The sequence below is a fragment of the Callospermophilus lateralis genome, chromosome 9 (genome assembly GCF_048772815.1).
Source record: "Callospermophilus lateralis isolate mCalLat2 chromosome 9, mCalLat2.hap1, whole genome shotgun sequence".
In the NCBI taxonomy this organism is placed as follows: Eukaryota; Metazoa; Chordata; class Mammalia; order Rodentia; family Sciuridae; genus Callospermophilus; species Callospermophilus lateralis.
In genome coordinates, this window is record NC_135313.1 from 20,553,273 (window position 1) to 20,576,539 (window position 23,267).

Below are 23,267 nucleotides of genomic sequence, written 5' to 3' on the forward strand. Positions count from 1 at the left end.
AAGAACTGATGTTTCCAAGAGGTAATTCCCCACACTGCCAAAGACAGAAGGTGCTTAGGGGCCATACTTACTGAGTAGATTCATACTGCCAGGAGAATCTGATGAGAATGTAAATTTAGAGATTAAATTTTCACTCTCTGTGATTCAAGAATGCTTCAGTTTTGTCCAAATCACAAACATCCTTTAGGTTTTAGCTATCCATATGTCATCACCCCTCACTGGGGTAGCTTCAGATGGACATCTATACATCAAGTTTGACTCAAGTGTGCAGAGTATCACAAGGGAATGGTCCTAGAGATACTCCTTTTCCTCAGTAGAATGAATGTTGTTTCCATCTTGGAGATCCATTTTCAATCAGTGAACAAAGGGGCTTTAATTCTCAGCACAGCACTGAAGATTTTATGTGTATGTGTGTGTGTGTGTGTGTGTATGTGTGTGTATTTATGGACAATTAGTTAATTAGTAGTGATCCACAGAGGAATGAGTCATTTATGCCTTTAACAATGCATTTTCAAAATGAAGTCTATTCATGACCATTTAATTGGGGTACTTAAGACACTGGTGATTGGGCTTCAAGAAGTTCATGATACCAAAGAAGGAGGAGTAAGAATGTCAGGAAGGAATGACATTCCTTTTTCTTTCATATTTTCTTGTTTCAGGAAAGGAAATATTATCAAGAGAAAATGAAAGTTGACTTAAGTAGAAATGGGAGAGATTGAGAAAGTAAAGTGTTTTTATACAACAAAACCTTCTCTGTTTGACACCCATAAGTAGAGAACAATGAATGGGATGATAACCTAACTCCTGGCTGTGAATTTCTTAGTGTTTTTTTTTTTTTTTTCCTTCCCCCAAGGTTCACTGATATGATAGAGGTTGGGCCAAAAGTAGGCCTAAGATTTCTTTATGAGAACACCACCATTTCTAGTTTAAGACGCTAATTCAAGGAAACTATGTTCCCTTCCCACCTTGCTTATGGAAAACTGCCTATTCACAGAGCCAAACTAATGTGGTGATTAATAAGGCTTAACTAAAAAGAGAAATGGGTCAGTCCTTCCCTGTGATTTTCCTATCTCAGCACTTGCTGGTAGGGAGCAAACATCATTGCTCAATCAGCACATCATGACTGTTACTGGAGAAGCAGACTGGAAAGAAGTGGGACTCACCAGTGATCATGCCCTGGTTCCAGAGGAGATGCTAATCATTTCATAGTAATCCTCACCAATACACCAGGTCTGGAAGAATCTATTTTCCTGAAACTTCAAAGTATGTGTGTAATAGACTAAGAAGAATAAATCACAAAAGAAATAATATGCCAAACAAAAAGTAAGAATGCCTCTTTATAAACTTTGCATAAGGTCTAAATTATCTCTTACAACATGTATGCATGTGTTCACGCCATAGAGATGGAGGGGAATTCACTTCCAAGTAACCTGTTGAAATGATCTCCACAGCTTCGGGTTCCCCTGAATGGCTTCCAGGTTGTTGTGTTTAGAGTCTCCAGCACTATGAAGATGGCAGCTCTCTTAGATTCCCCAAACATCCATGACCTACATCATGTCCAGCTGTAAACAAAAATGACATATTAAGAAGGGAACCAGGCTGGACGTGTGCTGCATGCCTGTCTGCCTGTCATCTCAGTGGCTTGGAAGACTAAGGCAGGAGGATCACAAGTTCAGAGCCAGCCTCAGCAACTTAGCGAGGCCCTAAGCAACTCAGTGAGACCCTGTCTCAAAATAAAAAATAAAAATGAGCTGGGGATGTGGCTCAGTGATTAAGCACCCCTGGATTCAATCCTTGCCCCCACCTCCATCCCCAAAGACCTGCCACTGATACTCTGGCAAAACAGAGTTTAATGAAAACTATGTGATTCTGCAATCTGTATGCAGGGTAAAAATGGGAGTTCATAACTCACTTGAATCAAATGTATGAAATATGATATGTCAAGAGCTATGCAATGTTTTGAACAACTAATAATAAAAATTTAAAAAAAAAGAAAACTACATTGGTTAGACATGCATGGACTTGCACACTTATTCACTACTAACTACTTTAGGAGTTAAATACCAAATCATTCCTCATTTCAGTATCAAGAACTTCTCACAAAAAGGATGAAAGTAAAGTATGCAGTTTTTGCTGGACAGTTATTGTGTGAGGTTTAAAGAGAAGAAGTTTCTAAACCTGAAAGATGGATGTAAATTCCAATATTTATACAGTTTTCCAGGTATCCACAGCATGGTGTAATACGGTGCAGTAATCCTCAAATGCCTATTAGTCTATTTTGTTTATGTTAAGTTAATTGAGAACATTTAAGAAGTAGGTTTCTTAAAGGCTGCTCTTATTTGTCAACCCACACAAATTGCATGTTGTATTACTTACTTTTGGTTAAGAGCAATTTCAGTAAATTATAACATTTTGCTACTAAGAAAATAGCCTCCCCAGCTCGTTCTAGCCCTTCAAAGAAGAGAATTAATTTGAATGAACAATGTAGTTGAAATCACAGAACAGAGGAATTTCCATTATGAAATCACCTATCTGATTAAATTTATAATGGCAATAAATAACAGTGTAGAGAACTTCTGATATGTTAGAAATTAAAACACAAATAAGAAACAAGTCTATGATAAGCAGCTTTTGTGGCTGAATTTACAGCTCAATTTCATTCTTTAGAACACCTGGTATATATTGAAAGCGCTTACCAAATCGTCTACATCACCACCTTCTTCAAACATGGCTGCTTTGTCTTCATGTGGTTTTTCTTTGGGGGCCAGAAACTGTGAATAGAAAATCAGTCATGTTACTACAGTGACATTTTGCCTCTTTTGATGAAGCGAACAGTTTGCTAACATTCCACAGGCAAACCTAAGGAAGGCTTGCTTAGTAAAGTCCCATTGCAAATGGTCTTTAAAAATCAAACAAACAACAACAACAACAACCAAAAAAAAAAAAAACCAAAAAAACACACATACACAAACACACATCTTGGCATATTCTTCCTTTGGCTCTGGACAAGAACACCAATTTTGAGGTTTAACAGTCCATACTAACTAGTTACTAGAGAAAGGTCTAATGAAGAGGGAGGATTTGTCAGGGCTTATCAGAATGGTGAATCTGGGGAGGGTCCCACATCAGCATGATGGACACGAATACCTCACTTGATATTTCACGTCTGCTTCCACAAGTAAGCTGGCAAGATAAGATTAAGAAAATAAGCACCCCCAAACAGTGTGTCTTGACTCAAATTTTAAAAAATGAGTGAACTTGAGAGGCTGCTTAATCCCTTTTATGGAAGTCCTTCCATTTGTTAGGAATTGTCAGAAAACAGGCAGATAAAAAATGGATGAGAAAACTTCTGTTCGGCATCAGTGTTTTAGACCTGGAACTTCTCAAAGGCAGACACAGAAAAGCAAAGGCCCTAAAGCCAGGTCTGCAAGGATCAAAGGATGATACTGAGAATTTGAAAAAGTTATGAGTGCCCTAAAAAATCATTTGAATATCTTTTTTCTATCCTGTCCCTCCATGACACAATGGTAGGGTGTCTTTTCAAATTTCATGCATGTGGCAACTGCCTCCAAGAGCCAAGTTCTACCAACGCCTATCTATCCTGAGAATGTGACCTTCACCTGGGAGCACAGACCAGCCTATAGGAATGAGCATTTTAAAGGGAGTGATGAAAGGTAGACTATGTCTCTCTGTCAGCATTCCCTAAGTCAGCCAGAGTGCAGTGGAGCACACTTGTGTTGGAGCCTTTTGGCTTAATGCTGCTTTCCTGCAGCTGCCTCCACTCAGGCAAATGTTGTTATACATGTTATCAACATGAAAAAATGGCAAGAACTGCTTTTCCTATACATTCCTGTCATTGTTATGGTACAGTGGTCATGATAAAAGTCTTTGAAACCTAAGACCTATAAATAAACTATATCTCTTTTAACAAATTATAAATCAAAGTCATTCACTAATTAGGTTGCATGCAGCAAATCTCAGGAAGCAAGCTCTGCCCATCTTTCCATTTCTGAAGTATAGAAACTTACACACAATTAACATAACGGTAACAGCAAAGGGTTACATAGCTGGGCATTGCCTTGACACAAATGTGGCCAAGTTGACTTGACCTCTCCCCTGGACTTTTTTGCTTCACTATTCATGAACCTTCATTTTGACTGAGGAGATTAATTCTTTTAAGGACACATATGGATTTTTTTTCCACAGTCTTTTGTTGTCCCTAAATTGAACTATGTGCAGGGATGGGAATCAATGCTATGACATGCAGAAAATCCTTGCAATGGGGGCAGACAGTCTGGAAGAGAAATGTAATACAGCTGCTATATCATTAATTCAATTTATTGTGGGTGATTATTTATAGAGATATCTGAGAACCAAGTATATATAAATAAGAAATTCAGGGAGATCCAACATGGCGGCGGGCGTGGAGAGATCAAGTCTCTGACCTCTTCAGCTGCGTGGGCATAGGGAGTCGTAAATCGTCTAAATGCTGTTTGCTCAGGATCACTAGGCAACGCTGAGCTGACGTGGATCTGGGGCGAACAGTCTGGGCCTCTCAGAACAAACACCGAGCCCGGATCGGCTGAATTCAAGCTCCCGTTCGCCTGCGTCTCGCAGACAAACCGCTGTGACTCAGCACTAAACAATCCCGCGGAAACAACTGGTCGGCCCTTCTGAACCTGCGGAGGTTAATACCAACCGAGCCTTCATAGGCAGTGGCCAAAGGATTGAGACCGGGCTTGGGAGAGCCAGTCAGGACCCACCCGTTGCATTGGTCACCCGGCAAAGGGAACGGACTGTTGCCATTTGTATGGGATACCACCATGGTAGAGAACTGACGTCACCAGAATGCGGCGGAGGGGATAACTTCATTGAAACCGGCGGCGACAGGTGTGTAACCCCCAGCCCTTCCTCTCCACACAGCAGGGAAACCTTAAGGGCCCCTCCCAGCTCTCCCGAGAGAGCGATAGTCAGACTGAGGAAATTAGGAGTGGCATGGGACCCGCGGCGCGGAACCCCCGCTACCGCTCCCACCAGTGCTGACAACTGAGGTGTCTTGCACCAGCTACCAGGGGCGTGGCTACTGGAGGGCAAGCAAAATTCGCTGAGGGTTCTCAGCCCTAAGCTCCACAAACTTAGGGTCTGAGGGAATGGCAAACGGGGAGAGTGTGCCCAGTTGTTCAAGAAAATAGGGCTCCTGGGAGCAGCAGACCTGGCGTGAAGCCAGTATTGTGGTGAGCGACACCGGTGAGCGGGGCCTGGCTTGAGGAAAAGTGGGGAAGTGACTAGACACAAGAGAAGTCCCTAGGCACTCAGGATTGGAGACCCGCCCAGTCTGGGAGGAGGAGCTGCTGCACAGTGATTGGTTCCCACGTATTGAGAGAAGCTTGGCCCGGTGGGCACAGCTCCACCTACTGGAAGAGAAGTTAATCAAACTCTAAGACTGCATTTATTAAATTTTTTTTTCATTTGCATTTTTTTTTATTTTTTAAATTTTTAAAAATTTTTTAGATTATTTTTTAATTTTAATTTTTATTTTTTTGATTATTTTTTAAATTTTTTTCTTTTATTTTCTATTTTTTTCTTTTGTCTTTTCATTTCTTTTCAATTTCCTTATCCCCCCTTCCTTGAATTCTACCTGCTTACTCTCATTCTCTTTAGTGATTTCTTCCCTTCCCTTCTAATACCTTTCCTCCCAAGCATCAAATAAATTTATAGGAGTAAACAGTAACTCAGCAGTCAAACAGAACAAGAAGTAACATGAGCAGCATGAAAAAGCAAGGAAGAAAAGGAGAACAAACAATGCAGGACAGCCTAAATATTCAGGAGGACCTAGAGTCATCAGAAAAATGGCCAAATAAAGAACTCAAGGAATACCTTAGACAGATGGAATAGAATCTTAAAGAGGATATGAGACAGCAAATTCAAACAGTGAAAGAACACATTGAAAATGAATTACATAAACAGATAAAAGAAGCAAATAAGCATCTTTATCAGGAGATAGAGATTATAAAAAAAAATCAAACAATAATTCTAGAAATGAAGGAAACTATAAACCAAATTAAAAAACTCAAATGAGAGTATCACTAACAGAGTGGAGCAAGTAGAAGCCAGAACGTCAGATAATGAAGACAAAATATATCATCTTGAAAAGAGTCTAGCCAACTCAGAAAGGCTGGTAAAAAATCAGGAGGAAAACATCCAAGAGATATGGGATAACATAAAAAAACCAAACTTAAAAGTCATTGGGATAGAGGAAGGTATAGAGGTTCAAACCAAGGGAATGAGCAACCTGCTGAATGAAATAATTATAGAAAACTTTCCAGAAATAAAAAAGGAAACGGATATACAAATTGTCGATGCATACAGGACACCGAGCATACAAAATCACAGTAGACCAACGCCAAGACACGTTGTTATGAAGATATCCAATATACAGAACAAAGAGAAAATATTAAAAGCTACAAGAGAAAGGAGGCAGATTACATTCAGGAGTAAACCAATAAGGTTAACAACGAATTTTTCATCACAGACGCTGAAAGCGAGAAGATCCTGGAACAACGTATTTCAAACACTAAAAGACAATGGATGCTAACCAAGAATTCTGTATCCAGCAAAATTAAGCTTCAGGTACGACAACGAAATAAAAATCTTTCATGATAAACAAAAGTTAAAAGAATTTGCAGCCAGAAAACCAGCACTGCAAAGCATCTTGAGCAAAACACTACACGAGAAGAAATGAAAAACAATAACGAAAACCAACAGTGGGAAGTACCTCAGTAAAGACAGAGGGCAGGGGGAAAGCTAATCATGGAGAAACAAACTAAACTAAAAAAAAAAAAGATAAATAATCAAACATGGCTGGAAGTACAAACCATATATCAATAGTAATTCTAAACGTTAATGGCTTAAACTCTCCATTAAAGCGATATAGGCTGGTAACATGGATTAAAAAAACAAATCCAACAATATGCTGCCTCCAGAAGACACATCTGATTGGAAAAGACATACACAGGCTGAAGGTGAAAGGTTGGGAAAAAAAACATCACGCACACAGTACTCGTAAGCAAGCAGGGGTGGTCATCCTCATATCGAATAAAATCGACTTCAAGACTAAGTTAATCAAAAGGGATAAGGAAGGACATTATATACTGTTAAAAGAAACCATTCACCAACAAGACATAACAATTATCAATATTTATGAACCAAATAAGGGTGCTGTGATGTTCATAAAACAAACTCTCCTCAAGTTCAAGAATCAAATAGACCACAACACAATAATTATGGGCGACTTCAACACACCTCTCTCACCAATGGACAGATCCTCCAAACGAAAGTTGAATAAAGAAACTATAGAACTCAATATCACAATCAATAACCTAGACTTAACTGACATATATAGAATATATCAACCATCATGAAGTGGATATACTTTTTTCTCAGTAGCACATGGATCCTTCTAAAAAATAGACCATATATTATGCCATAGGGCAACCCTCAGTAAATATAAAGGGGTGGAGATAATACCATGCATTTTATCTGATCATAATGGAATGAAACTGGAAATCAATGATAAAAGAAGGAAGGAAAAATCCTACATCAATGGAAAATGAACAATATGTTACTGAATGATCAATGGGTTACAGAAGACATAAAGGAGGAAATCAAAAAATTCTTAGAGATAAATGAAAATACAGACACAACATATCGGAATCTATGGGACACAATGAAAGCAGTTTTAAGAGGGAAATTCATCGCCTGGAGGTCATTCCTCAAAAAGAGAAAAAAACCAACAAATAAATGAGCTTACACTTCATCTCAAAGCCCTAGAAAAGGAAGAGCAAAACAACAGCAAATGTAGCAGAAGGCAAGAAATAATTAAATCAGAGCGTAAATCAACGAAATTGAAACAAAAGAAACTATTGAAAAAATTGACAAAACTAAAAGTTGGTTCTTCGAAAAAATAAATAAGATCGACAGACCCTTAGCCATGCTAACAAAGAGAAGAAGAGAGAGAACTCAAATTACTAACATACGGGATGAAAAAGGCAATATCACAACAGATGTTACAGAAATACAGAAGACAATTAGAAATTATTTTGAAAACCTATATTCCAATAAAATAGAAGATAGTGAAGACATCGATAAATTTCTTAAGTCATATGATTTCCCCAGACTGAGTCAGGAGGATACACACAATTTGAACAGACCAATATCAATGGATGAAATAGAAGCAGCAATCAAAAGGCTACCAACCAAGAAAAGCCCATGATCGGATGGGTATACAGCGGAGTTTTACAAAACCTTTAAAGAAGAATTAATACCAATACTTTTCAAGTTATTTCAGGAAACAGAAAAAGAGGGAGCTCTTCCAAATTCATTCTATGAGGCCAACATCACCCTGATTCCGAAACCAGACAAAGACACCTCAAAGAAAGAAAACTACAGACCAATATCTCTAATGAACCTAGATGCAAAAATCCTCCATAAAATTCTGGCGAATCGGATACAAAAACACATCAAAAAATTGTGCACCATGATCAAGTAGGATTCATCCCTGGGATGCAAGGATGGTTCAATATACAGAAATCAATTAATGTTATTCACCACATCAATAGACTCAAAGATAAGAACCATATGATCATCTCGATAGACACAGAAAAAGCATTCGACAAAGTACAGCATCCCTTTATGTTCAAAACATTAGAAAAACTAGGGATAATAGGAACTTACCTCAACATTGTAAAAGCTATCTATGCTAAGCCTAGGCTAGCATCATTCTGAATGGAGAAAAATTGAAGGCATTCCCTCTAAAATCTGGACCAAGACAGGGATGCCCTCTATCACCACTTCTATTCAATATAGTTCTCGAAACACTGGCCAGAGCAATTAGACAGACGAAAGAAATTAAAGGCATAAAAACAGGAAAAGAAGAACTTAAATTATCACTATTTTCAGATGACATGATTCTATACCTAGAAGACCCAAAAGGGTCTACAAAGAAACTACTAGAACTAATAAATGAATTCAGCAAAGTGGCAGGATATAAAATCAACACGCATAAATCAAAGGAATTTCTGTATATCAGTGACAAAACTTCTGAAAGGGAAATGAGGAAAAACACCCCATTCACAATATCCTCAAAAAAATAAAATAAAATACTTGGGAATCAACCTAACAAAAGAGGTGAAAGATTTATACAGTGAAAACTACAGAACCCTAAAGAGAGAAATTGAAGATCTTAGAAGATGGAAAAATATACCCTGTTCATGGGTAGGCAGAACGAACATCATCAAAATGGCGATATTACCAAAAGTTCTCTATAGGTTAATGCAATGCCAATCAAAATCCCAATGGCATTTCTTGTAGAAATAGATAAAGCAATCATGAAATTCATATGGAAAAATAAAAGACCCAGAATAGCAAAAGAAACTCTAAGTAGGAAGTGTGAATCAGGTGGCATAGCGATACCAGATTTCAAACTATACTACAGAGCAATAGTAACAAAAACAGCGTGGTACTGGTACCAAAACAGGCAGGTGGACCAATGGTACAGAATAGAGGACACAGAGACTAATCCACAAAGTTACAACTATCTTATATTTGATAAAGGGGCTAAAAGCATGCAATGGAGGAAGGATAGCATCTTCAACAAATGGTGCTAGGAAAACTGGAAATCCATATGCAACAAAATGAAACTGAATCCCCTTCTCTCGCCATGCACAAAAGTTAACTCAAAATGGATCAAGGAGCTTGATATCAAATCAGAGACTCTGCGTCTGATAGAAGAAAAAGTTGGCTCTGATCTACATATTGTGGGGTCGGGCTCCAAATTCCTTAATAGGACACCCATAGCACAAGAGTTAATAACAAGAATCAACAAATGGGACTTACTTAAACTAAAAAGTTTTTTCTCAGCAAGAGAAACAATAAGAGAGGTAAATAGGGAGCCTACATCATGGGAACAAATTTTTACTCCTCACACTTCAGATAGAGCCCTAATATCCAGAGTATACAAAGAACTCAAAAAATTAAACAATAAGATAACAAATAACCCAATCAACAAATGGGCCAAGGACCTGAACAGACACTTCTCAGAGGAGGACATACAATCAATCAACAAGTACATGAAAAAATGCTCACCATCTCTAGCAATCAGAGAAATGCAAATCAAAACCACCCTAAGATATCATCTCACTCCAGTAAGATTCGCAGCCATTATGAAGTCAAACAACAACAAGTGCTGGCGAGGATGTGGGGAAAAGGGTACACTTGTACATTGCTGGTGGGACTGCAAATTGGTGCGGCCAATTTGGAAAGCAGTATGGAGATTCCTGGGAAAGCTGGGAATGGAACCACCATTTGACCCAGCTATTGCCCTTCTCGGATTATTCCCTGAAGACCTTAAAAGAGCGTACTACAGGGATACTGCCACATCAATGTTCATAGCAGCACAATTCACAATAGCTAGACTGTGGAACCAACCCAGATGCCCTTCAATAGATGAATGGATAAAAAAAAAAAAAATGTGGCATTTATACACAATGGAGTATTACGCAGCACTAAAAAATGACAAAATCATGGAATTTGCAGGGAAATGGATGGCATTAGAGCAGATTATGCTAAGTGAAGCTAGCCAATCCCTAAAAAACAAATGCCAAATGTCTTCTTTGATATAATGAGAGCAACTAAGAACAGAGCAGGGAGGAAGAGCAGGAGGAAAAGATTAACATTAAACAGAGACATGAGGTGGGAGGGAAAGGGAGAGAAAAGGGAAACTGCATGGAAATGGAAGGAGATCCTCATTGTTATACAAAATTACATATAAGAGGTTGTGAGGGGAACGGGAAAGAAAACAAGGAGAGAAATGAATTACAGTAGATGGGGTAGAGAGGAGATGGGAGGGGAGGGGAGGGGAGGGGGGATTGTAGAGGCTAGGATAGGTAGCAGAATACAACAATTACTAATATGGCATTATGTAAAAATGTGGATGTGTAACTGATGTGATTCTGCAATCTGTATTTGGGGTAAAAATGGGAGTTCATAACCCACTTGAATCTAATGTATGAAATATGATATGTCAAGAGCTTTGTAATGTTTTGAACAACCAATTAAAAAAATAAAAAAATAAGAAATTCATACATTTATTGCACATGGTTTCCAAATTAATCTTTATAGTTCTCCTGATTATTATCACTATTAAAAATTGTATCTTGCTTTCCCTACTTATTGTAATCAACCATTGCATGGTTTTTCCTATATTAGAAATATATGGCTAATGAATAAGTCTCATCCAGTTAGGGTGAGGGCTGGGGATGTGTAGTTCAATGGTAGAGCAGGTGTCTAGCATGAATGAGGACCTGGGCTCAATACTCAGTATCAAAAAAAAAAAAAAAAACACGTCGAACACATAGAGTGAACAGAGTAAAAGGCAGAGCTGTGTCCTGTCACAGCCTTCTGTGGGACCAAAGAACTAGCATATCCAAAACAATGACAAACTCCATGCGCTCAGTTGCACAACAGTCCACTACATCTTTTACATTAGTAACCTGAAACATTATAAGTACTTACAGATGAATATAGAAAATTCTTGATGTTTTTTTGCATTCAGCCTCTAAAAGTTGCAATTCCCATTCCTTCCTCACCTGAAAACCCTCTTTTAGAGTGAAATTAAAGGATAAATTAAGATATGTCTGTCCGCACAGTGTGACCATGGTATATATAATCAAACACAATGGCACATGTCTGAGGATAGGCCAACTTCCTAGGAAGAGAGGAGCAGCAGCATAAAAACCCTTTCATTTCCATCAAGTGATAAACATCTGCAGCTGATTTCCCTGACAGATCTGCCTCACATTTCTGCACAGCAAATTATGGCTAAAAGCTGAGCTGCCATCCATTATGTTCCCAAGGCCCTGGGCAAGGCTGATCTCTTATACACAGCGCTCTTCCTCATCAGAGTTTTTAATGGCAGGTAATTTCCAGGCCAAGCAGTGACAGGGAAGCTAGAGGAAGCTATAGACAGAGCAGAGAATTCAAGGACTGGTTTGCTTTCTCAATAAAAGGAACCATTCTCTGAATGAAACAGAAAAGGGTAGGAGTCAAGTTTCTTCTTTTCTCCTGTCCTTTTCCTCTGCAGAATGCTGAGAAAGGAGAGAATAAATAGAAAGGACACTTGTGTGATACATTCCCCATTCCTCAGCCATCATCCAGGTGGTGTTGCCACAAAGAGCCTCTTACCTAGAGATCTTTATGAGATGAATAAACTACTACTTTTATTCATTGTGTACTGAAATGTAATCCTGGCTACAAGCAGAGAAATGGAATCAATAACCTCTAACAATCAGCTTGTGCTCAGACCCCTACCAACGCCCAAATTAAAAATACCTGGCTTCCATCAGGCTGATTCCAACACTATCAGGTGACCCCAGATGTATAAAAAAGCATCAAAATGAACAAGTTTGCCTAAAATGCCATAAATTTAGGTTTCATTAATGACATATGTAGCTTATTTTATGCAATAATGGCAATAGACTGCATCAGAAAAATCCTCCACCCTGGTGTGTAGAACACAACCATAACCTCGGGCCCTTCAGGAGCACTTGAAAACTTTGGGACCACTTCATAACTAATTTTCTTCAAAAATAAAAAGGAAATACTACTGTTCACCCTATTTATCTTATGGTGTTGTGGTGAACCTCAGAAGAAATAAAGAGCAAAAATTCTTTGTGGCAGTTTAAGTTTTATGTTCTAATTATTTGGAATATACCTAATATACAACCACCAAGCAATATATAAGAATATCTAGCATATCTTTATTCATGATTGCTAAAGTTTGGAAATAATCAAATGCCCATCATCAAAGTAATCAATGATTAAATTGCAGTATAATTGTTAAAAGGGATACTATATAGTTATAATACAGAATGAGTAATTACAACATCAGTGAACCATTAGGCATGATTCCAATGATACGAAAGTCAAGAAAGGCAAAACTCTTCTCAAGTGACAGAAGTGAGTACTGGTTACTTGGGGGATAGAAGGGCTCTGACTGAGGAAGCCCTGGGGAGCCTTTTGGGTGGTGGGCACACAGGTATATGAATGCGTAAGAGTTCATCAACTTGTATACCATATGATGTGTTCAATTACTATACATGTTCCATCTTCATAAAAAAATTTTAAAATGTTATCTTAAAAGTCTCAAGCTTTAAACAAACATTAGGTAACACTCTGATATGCATTGCTGCTTTTCTTATACTAGCATACTCAAAAACCACACCAGAGATTTAGGAAATCAGAAAAGAGCAAAGGTAAATGTCACAGGGTCCAACAGGGGCCAGTAGTTAGAGATTCTTAAACCATCTTAGAATCCTTTGCAAGGCTTTGGTGATCTCTTATACATTCATCTGCACGAAACTGGGTGTACTCTTGAAAGAGGGAGCACTGAGTATCTCTTCTCTAAACAGATGTGACTGGTGGAGGCATGGAGAGGTGAAGCCATGGTTTGAAGGGAGGGTGGCTAGAGTAGGAGTCCAGGGGGTCTTGGTTCTGGTCAGTTCTGCTAGTCATTAGCTTGCTGTGAGACACTGAGTTATTCAACTTCACCTTTCTGGTTTGTATTAGAGAAAAAACCAGATCACTAAACTAAGTATCTATGATATTAAGATAGAAAACTGATCAAATAAAGGATAGATGAGGCTGTTAAAAGGAAAATAAGTGCTAAAAATGTCCCCCACCCCCAAAAGCTTGAATCTAATGAATACAGCTCAGCCTCTTGGATTCCTCAAGGCTTGGAGATAAATCCTCTTTCTCCTGTTCTTACCAGGGGTCCGTCCTAGAAAGGAGACCAGGGGTCAGTCCTAGAAAGAGATTCCCAGTCGGTCACTTACTTTGAGATCTTGGAAACCCTGCTTTACCTCTCTTGCCTATGAGAGCACCAGGAAGTGAGATCAACATGATGGATAAAGGCACTCAGGACTACACAAAGACTTTACCCAACATCAAATGCTAAGGGAATGTCTAACACTACCATCTAGAAACAGAAAAGGTTAAATGAAAGAATTGACAGGTTATAATGACAATAAAAATGGGTGCCAGAGATGGGTAATATGTAGGTTTCAAAGTAAAATGAAAGCTACTGGGAAACTTTTGACTACCTAAATTTATGGAAAAATATTCTATGTCTGCAGTAGGGCTAACTTACCTGTTTCTCAAAAGAATCAAAAAATTCACATATTTTAAAAATACACTAGAAGAAAATTTCTCTTTAAGGTGTTGTACAAGTGCAAAGTTATAATTTAATTTCCACCTAAAATGGACAACCCTAGATAATTATTTCCTTTCAAATAACACTTAATAGCAAGAATTTGACAGCTTGCTAACTTTTAATAACTTATGGTAAATATATTAAAAGAACAAGGAAAATAGGGACTATTGCATTTTATAGATTATTTGTAAGACTTAAATCTTTCTAGGAATGAAGGTCCAGTGCAGTGCACAGGGACCAGAATTTTAATCTTCTTGCTGCCTCTGAGTGCTCATAGTGTAACCCCATTTAAATTTTGTAGAATTTGGTTTCCCAGTGATAACAGGACAGTATTCTGCTCCTGCCAATTTGTAGCAGATCACTATATGAGGATCACAGAGACTGTACTGGACACTTGGTTCAGAAGATACATACAAAAAAATTTCTTCCCCCCAGTGCCAGGGATTAAACCCAGGGCTTTGCGCACACTAGGCAAGCACACTACCACTGAGCTACATCCCAGACCTACACAAAATTTTATTACCATCTCTTTCTATCATTATCTAGATACAATGTGCATGTTTTAAGTAAATATCACATAATGTGAATGCTTTTTTTTTTAGAAGTCAAATGTTACATAAACATTTGATATAAATATTTAATTGACTGAAGCATTGGTAAGTGTGAAAAAAAGAAAATGGCATTTTCTAGATGTGCGTCTATAAGATAAACGTGCAAATTTAATTTCAGATGCTACAGAACAACGTACATCAAAGTGCCTAGCATAGAGCTGGTGCTCAATACATTTCAGTTGAATTTCCTACCTTCTTATCTGCCAAAACAGTGAAATTTTGCTGGCAGTATCAAAAGTGTACTTAGTGTGCCCTGACTGGAAATTGCTCCAAAAGGAAGAAGATGCAAGACAAAGCCAGGTATCCCATGCTGGGAGAAGAGATTCTCTTCACGTTTTTTATTAAGTTTTCTCTATTCAAAGATAGTGACATTATCAGAGTTGTCTTAAACTACAACTGAAGTCAGTTCTGGTGATATTAGAATCATCTAAGGATACCACCTCATACCTAGCAATTAACTGAAATTTTTCTCTATAGCTCAATTATCAGACTCTGTGTCCTTAAATTCCAAAGAAGATACCACATTTGCAATATAGAACAAGCCTCACACAATTTAAAAATGCATTATCCCTTTCTAGATTTCTTTCCTCGCTAATATTCAGGATTCAATGAGCTGTGACACTTGGTTAAGATGCACGGCTAGGAGGGAGCATTACCTTTTCTAGATCAGTGCTCCCCACTTCCTCCAAAGACTGTAATGTGTTCAATTCTCACTTGGATGACAGATTTTTGTAAAGCAATAATGACTAAAATTAAATTGTATGTCTTGAAGTATTTTACTTGTTTAGCAAAAACCTTCAACATACATAAGGACTAACATTATGTGTCAGCTTGGCTGAGTTACAGTGCCCTGCTGTTCCATGAAACACTACTTACTCTAGATATTTCTGTGAAGGTATTTTGTAAATGAGTTTACCACTTATAATCAGCTAACATCATTTTCAATATATTCAATAACTGACGGGTCTTATCCTGTCAGTTGAAGGCTTTAAGAGAAAAAAAAAAAAACAGGTTTCCAAAAAAAGAATTGTGTTAAGACTAACAAAGAAGCCTTGTCTGAGTTTTAAGCCTGTCAGCTTATCTTATACATTTTGGACTTGCTAGCCCCCACAATCACATGAGCCAATTCCTTAAAGTTAATCAATCAATCAAGTGAGGAAGGTGTGTGTGTATGTGTGTGTGTGTGTGTGTGTGTGTTTTCTTTGGTTCTATTTCTCTGGAAAATTCTGACTGACAAATTCTACTACAGTCCAAGGGGAAAATAAAATCGTAATATTGTATAAACTGACAAATGAAAATAAAGCCAAACTGTTACCTGACATACCCAAACTCTTGGTACTCACTATTGACTGTGGAAGAGGGTATAAACAATGCGAACCCCTCTGAGACAACAGTCAGCTCCTAAGAGTATGTGTCTAAAATTCTAGAAACATACTCCCTGAAAGCAGGGACCATATCTGTTCTTTAAGAAAAACTTTTGCCAGGCTCAGTACTGATTAAAAACTCTTGTATATGCTGATTAACTTGTCTCCCAAACAATATGGTTTCTGTCTGATGCCTCTGTATAGTTGAAAGTTGGAGGCATTTTCCATTTAGCCTGAATTGAGACCTATGATGAACTTGCTCCTGCCATTCCCTTGATACATTCTTATCTGCTGGCCCCAGGTCAAACTCTCTCTCAGAATACATAGTTATTTTTTTGAGTCTCCACTGCCACCCTATGCTCCCTTGTACCCAATGTTTGAGCTTCTACAGAGGGCAGAGGGCTGTCAGCATGCAGCACAGGACCTAGCGCATAGCAGAAGGTTTGTCAGGGTGGTTGCCAGGCACTGGGCTGGCAGGACTGGATCCATTAGTGACGGTAACTAAAACTAAATGCTATAATCTATGTTTTTGAGCTATTGAATCTAATTCCATTAAAATTTCATCACAACCTTGAGGTATAATGAAGGATCAGTGAACTAAATAGCTATGTGTATTGTGACTCATAGCTGACTCTTGACTCAAAGCTCATACATCAGACAGGGAGGCCTTGTCCTAACAATTGTGTTAATCTTCTACTGAAAGAGACCTTTACTGAAAATAGCTGGATGTCCCTTATGCTAGAATAGAGTTTTTTTTCTACCCGCTGCACATTCATCTGAGAGACTTTAAAAATTCAAACAAACCATGCCAAGCACCCATCTCAAACAAACAGAATAGAATCTCTGGGGTGATTCTGATTTTTAATCAGCATTTAAAAAAAAAAAAAGTTCCCCAGGTGACTAAATGTGTGGCCAGCGTGGGAAATCACTGGGCTAGTGGACTTTATAGCCTTTTGCCAGGGTCTAGGCTAAACCTGGCATGTACTAGGGAGGTCAGAAGCTCTAGGACTACTTAAGCTGGGATTACAGGTAAGTTCCAGAAATACAACCGAGGCCTGTGGAAAACTGAGTGGATTATGTTTCCCACAAGTATGCTGCAGTTGAAGCAATTTGCTTGTTGGCTGAATAAAGAATGAGTGCCCTACTTCGGGCACCTTAAAATTTAACTTCTTAAGGACATCTAGGAAAATAATGTCCACCACAATGATTCATCTAATACAGGGAATTCTTTCTTAATACCTTTTTGGCTTCCTCAGCTGTGACAGAACTTCCAGAGGCTTCATCTTTGGTGATCAAAGTGATTCCATCTAAAAAGTAATTCACAGAGTAAACTTCAAATACAAATAGTTAATTCTAATCTCACTTTCCTTTCCATCATCTTCTCCCACCTTTACTCTGGAGACTTAAAAATATAAAGATGCTCTGTCCTAAGAAAAAAACCCATGAAACTAAAATGGCAACGAATAAACATCTTTCATTTCATCTCACACTATCCTTTCTCTTATTTTTGCTAGTGTAGTAAGAAACAAAGGCCACTTGTGCAGTTCTACCCACTCTACGAAGGCTTTCTTAGTCAACTTCAGAAAGACACACACTCCCTTTTAGAATTCTTAGATCACTTTTTAACCCTTGGAAATCACTCTTCATATTTTGTGTAACTATTTGCATGTTTATCTGTCCTTCCTCAAGGGCAGGGAATAGGTACTATTCATTTTTTTATTCCCCTCCATGTAGTACATACAAGAAGCTCAATAAATAAATGTTTGAATGAGTGTATTCTTTTGTCCAAATCCATCAGTACTCAATGGTGGAGTGTGTAAATATTTTGAATTAAGCAGTGTGACTGGCTATTGATGAAATGACCAGAGCACTGGGTCAGGAGGTAACACACTGTTACAACTGGTGTCTGTGTCATTTAACATAGCATTGTGCATCAATTTTAGCTCAGTGAAGGCAAACGACAGAAAATCTACCCTTTAATGTTCTCTTCTTCCTAAGATTCTTTCCTATCTCAAGTGGCTGATGCATGATACTCATAGAAAAACACATGCATTTTTAACATTCATTTGTACCTAGAAAAGGCACAGGATTTATGTATTCTCTAAGCAGCATATAAGCTCCCAGAAAATAAGGATCTTGTGCATATACTGCAAGTTTTGCTTTCAGGAAATAGTATGTTTTAGGCATTCATAAATACCCACACCAACTTCCTCTTTCATCTACTGGGATAGCCATGGTGACAAAAAAAGTGATTTGAGTAAGTCCCATTCACCATGCATCCTAATTGCTTTTGCTCACCAGTGTAGAGGTTAAAGGGTTGAAAAATTAACTGGCAAGTAACACTGCCTGGGATGAAATGCTGCCTGCTACAACGTGGATAGATAGGTGTGTAACGCCATCCAGAATTTACACCGAAAAACAGGTGGAGACTAATTTTTGCCTCTTGATTTATAAGTGAAAGTTTCATACCATCTCTTAAATTTATTTTCATATGTATTTTTAATAAATAATATACTTGAGTTCAGAAAGAAAACTGGGTCCATGTTTTCAAAAACAGGAAAAAGGCATGAAGAAAATCAAATATCAAATGTAACATTGGAAGAATATGTGTTCATTTCTCTCTGGGTTTAGTTTGTAGTGGTTGCTATGAATAAGTGAGGAAATGAGTGGCTTTAGTGCATGAAGATGTGGGGCTGCTGACTTGGGAAGCCCAAGAATGTGGTAATGAAAGGTAGAAGGGAGGCAAAATCTGGGTAAGTCAGTCCAAGTGCAGTGGACCAAAGAGAATGGAAATAGCCTAAGAATATGAGAACGGGGCAAAGTTTGTCCGCACAGTGGCTTCAGTGAACAAACAGAAAGGCACAATCTTAGAAACGGGTCATGCTGCACAGAATGTAACATCCACTTGGTATTTATCAACTCTGTGTTGATGCTTATTAAAGGGGACTTTGAGTTCAATGAATCCTGGGCATTTCTCAAAGCCAAATGGGAAGTCTATCAGGTCCCACCGGGCATGAAGACACATATCTATAAGCCCATCAACTCTGGAGGCTGAGGCAGGAGGAGGCTCTCAAGTTTGAGACAGTCTGGACAATTTTTCTAGACCCTGTCTTGAACTAAAATGAAAGGCTGGGGATGTAGCTCACTGGGAGAGTGTTTCCCTAGCATGTTTGAGGCTCTGGGCTTGATCCCCAGTACCACAAAAGAAGAAAGAAGAGAGAGAGAGATTTGGGGGGGGGGGGCAGGCATTTTACTAGTTAAAAATGTGGGTGAGCACATTACTAAAGAAAACTACTTTCAAGATTCACTGGGGGGGGAGGGGGAGAGAGAGAGAGAGAGAGAGAGAGAGAGTGTGTGTGTGTGTGTGTGTGTGTGTGTGTGTGTGTGTGTGTATCAGTCACCAGGCTTCCCCACCTAGGAGATCATGCAATATAATTTATGTTTAGAAGTTGTATGGATATGCAGCAGCATCAATATCTAGAGGGGGCAATAACCCAAAAAACAAAGAACTCCTTACCCTGAACAACAATGTCCCAGAAATGATTTAACTGTTTAACTTCCACTTTCTCTCGAAGGGATTTCATGAAACTGTTGAAGTGCTGTTCTTCTGAAAACTGTGGGGGCAAAATCCATCATCTTCAGATCAAGGTACAGTAGATTTTGAATCCACCATATTTATTTATTTGTTTGTTTATTTATGTACTGATCACTCAGCTTCAGTAATTATTACTTAACCATCTGCTTCATCTAGACCCTACCTTCATCTCCCATAACACTTGGATTATTTTGAAGCACATTTCAGTTTTATTACTTAACTTATACATATTTCAGCATGTAATATCAAAAATTATTTATTTTTTCTAATAAAACATATTCATTTGCTACCCTGCATCTCATAACAATTATTAATTCCTTAAGAGAAGCAAAATTTAAAATTAATATATTTTCTTAATTATTTCTTTTTAAAAAATAATTTTACAGTTAAATATAGGTCTTCATTAATACTGACTGACCAGTCTCTAAAGTTTATTTGCTTGCTCCTTTTCCGTCTTTTTAAAATTAATTAACTAATTAATTTTTTTTTTTTTTTTTTTTTTTTTTTGTGATGCCAAGGACCAAGCCCAGGGCCTTACTCATGCTAGGCAAATGCTCAACCACTGACCTACTCCCAATCTTCTTTTTCCTGTTTTGAGAAACCCAGTGACCCAGTGCATGTGGTGACAACAGCATGCAGAAGTGCTATTAGAAGCTCTCTTTACCTGGGGTAATACTTATTTAAAAACAACACATTTTACTCTCTTTTCATCTAATGAAATTTTTCTCTACCCAAGTAAATTATCTTTACTTGGTCTTGTCTTGACTCTACTTCCCCAAATTTTGTCTTCTGTAGGGTATTTGGGTCATTTGCTTCTGAATCTTTTACTTTAATCCAGTTTTAAGGATTTTCTCATTTTCTTGCCATTTTTTTGTAAACACCTAAAATAATTCCACTGCTAATTTTTTCATTCATTCAGCAAATATTTAATAAGCACTCACACAAGAACATATATTACAACTGTACCTTCTCTAAAAACATACTTTCTAATTTAAACTTGCTCACCTCTTGCCTAGAGGTATAGAGGCCTATAAACAATTTGGAAGATTTTTAGAAGTGTTTTCTAAAAATTTCTAATAAAACAAATAAAAACCCTACACAAAGGTGGGTATGTTGAGTTATTATTATTATTATTATTATTATTATTATTATTATTATTTTGGTGTTCTTTTTTCCCCTGGCATTTAGATTCCTACTTCTGTCTTTATAAAATCTTCTTCAATAATCACACCAATATATGTTTTTCATCAATTTTCCTAAAGTAATTAGCCCATCCTTCACAATAATGACAGGGCTATCAGATATTACAAGGTAAATTTCCTGGTGCCCCTGAGCAGAACACAAAGCTAGAGCTTTAGTAGCATAAAAAGCTCACTTCAAGGGATAAGCATCCACCCATCTACATTAATTCCTCCTCAGAAATGACAATGGTCACTCCCACTACTCTTGGCACACAAATGCTATTCATAGTGAGAATAATTATTTCCAAAGGCCAGGCTTATTGATGGGATGCTGGTTTTCTCTTCCCCGTGATGGCTGCCAATAGCTTGGGCTATTGAGAAGAAAGATACCTGAATGGCTTCTTCCCGGAAGGCTTTGATGCAGTCCATGCTCTTCATAAAATATGGTGTTTCGTTAGTATCCAAAAACTGTTCAATGTGACTTATTAGCTGATGACATGCTAGAACATAAAAAAATAAATTTATTTTCATAGATGTGAGTGATGCTTGTCAGATTAAGCACCTTTGGGTGTGCCAAGAAGGATGAGGTTCACAGAGCTCCTGATCAGTATGTACAACAGCCAGATTTCTTTTGGGGAGACATGAGATGCAAAATTCTCATTTCAAAAATCTACATGAGAAATGTGGTTTTGTCAAAAATAAACTAATTTCTATTCCTTTTGAAATGTCAAACATTAGGTTGGGGTAGTTATTTTAATCACATTGTTGTTGCTTTTTATCTTTCCCCCAAAATTTAGGGGCATTTGGAAAATTCAAAACTACCTTTCCTAAATATTCATAGAAAACAGATTGTCAAGTTCCTCCCCTAATGCCATTCAGGATAACTATCAAGCAGTGCCAGGCAGTGAAAAGTCATGAGACAGAAACACCATCTTTTGTCAATCCCAGATTAAATTACAAAGAACAGTCCCAGTGTCACCATAACATCCTGTTAGAATGAGAACCTATTACTATTATCTTATGCCTTAGCTGGGCCTGAATATCCTCCCTGTTGCTCAGCACTCCACAAGCTATGAATACTTAATAAACAATATCTATCAGTAAGCAATGTCATAAATGCTACAGAAAGAGGAAATATATCAATGTCATCATTTCTAAGGTGGATTGCAACTTGAGCCTGCCTCACAAAGAAACAAAAATTGTTAAGTGTGGAGGGGAAAAAGCAGTGGAAAATAGAAATGTGGAGTCATCTCAGGGAACTAAATTTGCTAGTACATCAAAATTGGCCCTTAAGATTTATGTTGAATACCAAACCAAGGAGATAACAAACACTCATGGCCTAAAGGCTCACTCTCCCTTGCTTCCTGAAACGATTTACTCGCCAGCTACTTTATAATTTATGCTGAATGGTCAAGATATTCTAATACTGCCATATCTTTTTTAAATCACAGTCTCATTTGAGCATTTTAGGAGTTAAAAATGTGGGTGAGCATATCACTAAAGCAAACTACTTTCAAGATTCACCTGAAAAGGCGCAAGGCCTCTAACTCTGAATCAGTGACCTGAACACTGTTCAATGCCTTGTGACAGACAGGAAATCGGTGCCATCTACTTATTTCCTGAGGACCTTTTAACATTTGGAGAGGATTAAGAAACTGGACGAAACATTTTCGAATATAGCAATTTTGCTGCAAGGGAAAAATATCCCCAATAACCACTTCATCTCTTCTACCAACTAGGAGATTATGATCTCCATTATAATAAAGCCTCTAACAAATTTGAGAGATTGAAGAAACACTGTACTGCAATTTCAGAAATCTTTACCAATGTCTCCTCCAGCAGTGAATTAATATCCAACTACAATTCAAAGGAGAGGGAAAAAATGTTCAAATAGTGTTTTTAAATAAGGTAAATAATACAACTCTGATTAGTCAGCAGAGCAGAATACCATCAATAAGGAGCTCAAAGCAAACAGAAGCTATTTACCCTTTTCCAGCTCAGAAAGAAAAATACAGAAATGTTCAAGATTCTGAATTACCTTCTCAGATAGATTAATATAAAGTTAACTTCGAGTTATATCTAGGTACAAATAGGCACCTTTGTGGGCCAAGAGACTCCAAGTCTCCCATTTCTTTTTAAACGAGAATGAAGAATTTTAGGAAGATTTAATGAAAATATTTCCCTTTATAGGCTGAGCACAGTGGTGTACATCTACAATCCCAGCAGTGTGAGAGGCTAAGGCAGGAGGGT

General features: G+C 37.9%; 1 protein-coding gene across 5 annotated transcripts in view; it reads right to left on the bottom strand.

The window, feature by feature from the left end:
• Positions 1-1,310: 1,310 nt before the first annotated feature.
• Xrcc5 (X-ray repair cross complementing 5) overlaps positions 1,311-23,267 on the bottom strand; it is an 86,348-nt gene continuing 64,391 nt past the window's right edge. For all 5 annotated transcript variants that reach the window (XM_076866035.2, XM_076866037.2, XM_076866034.2 and 2 more), the window contains 5 exons: positions 21,408-21,517; positions 19,759-19,855; positions 17,481-17,548; positions 2,697-2,771; positions 1,311-1,562 (listed from right to left, as the gene is read on the bottom strand). In XM_076866035.2, the coding sequence (XP_076722150.1) occupies positions 1,548-1,562; positions 2,697-2,771; positions 17,481-17,548; positions 19,759-19,855; positions 21,408-21,517 (365 nt within the window). In that variant the 3' untranslated portion in view covers positions 1,311-1,547. The remainder of the gene's footprint in view (positions 1,563-2,696; positions 2,772-17,480; positions 17,549-19,758; positions 19,856-21,407; positions 21,518-23,267) is intronic.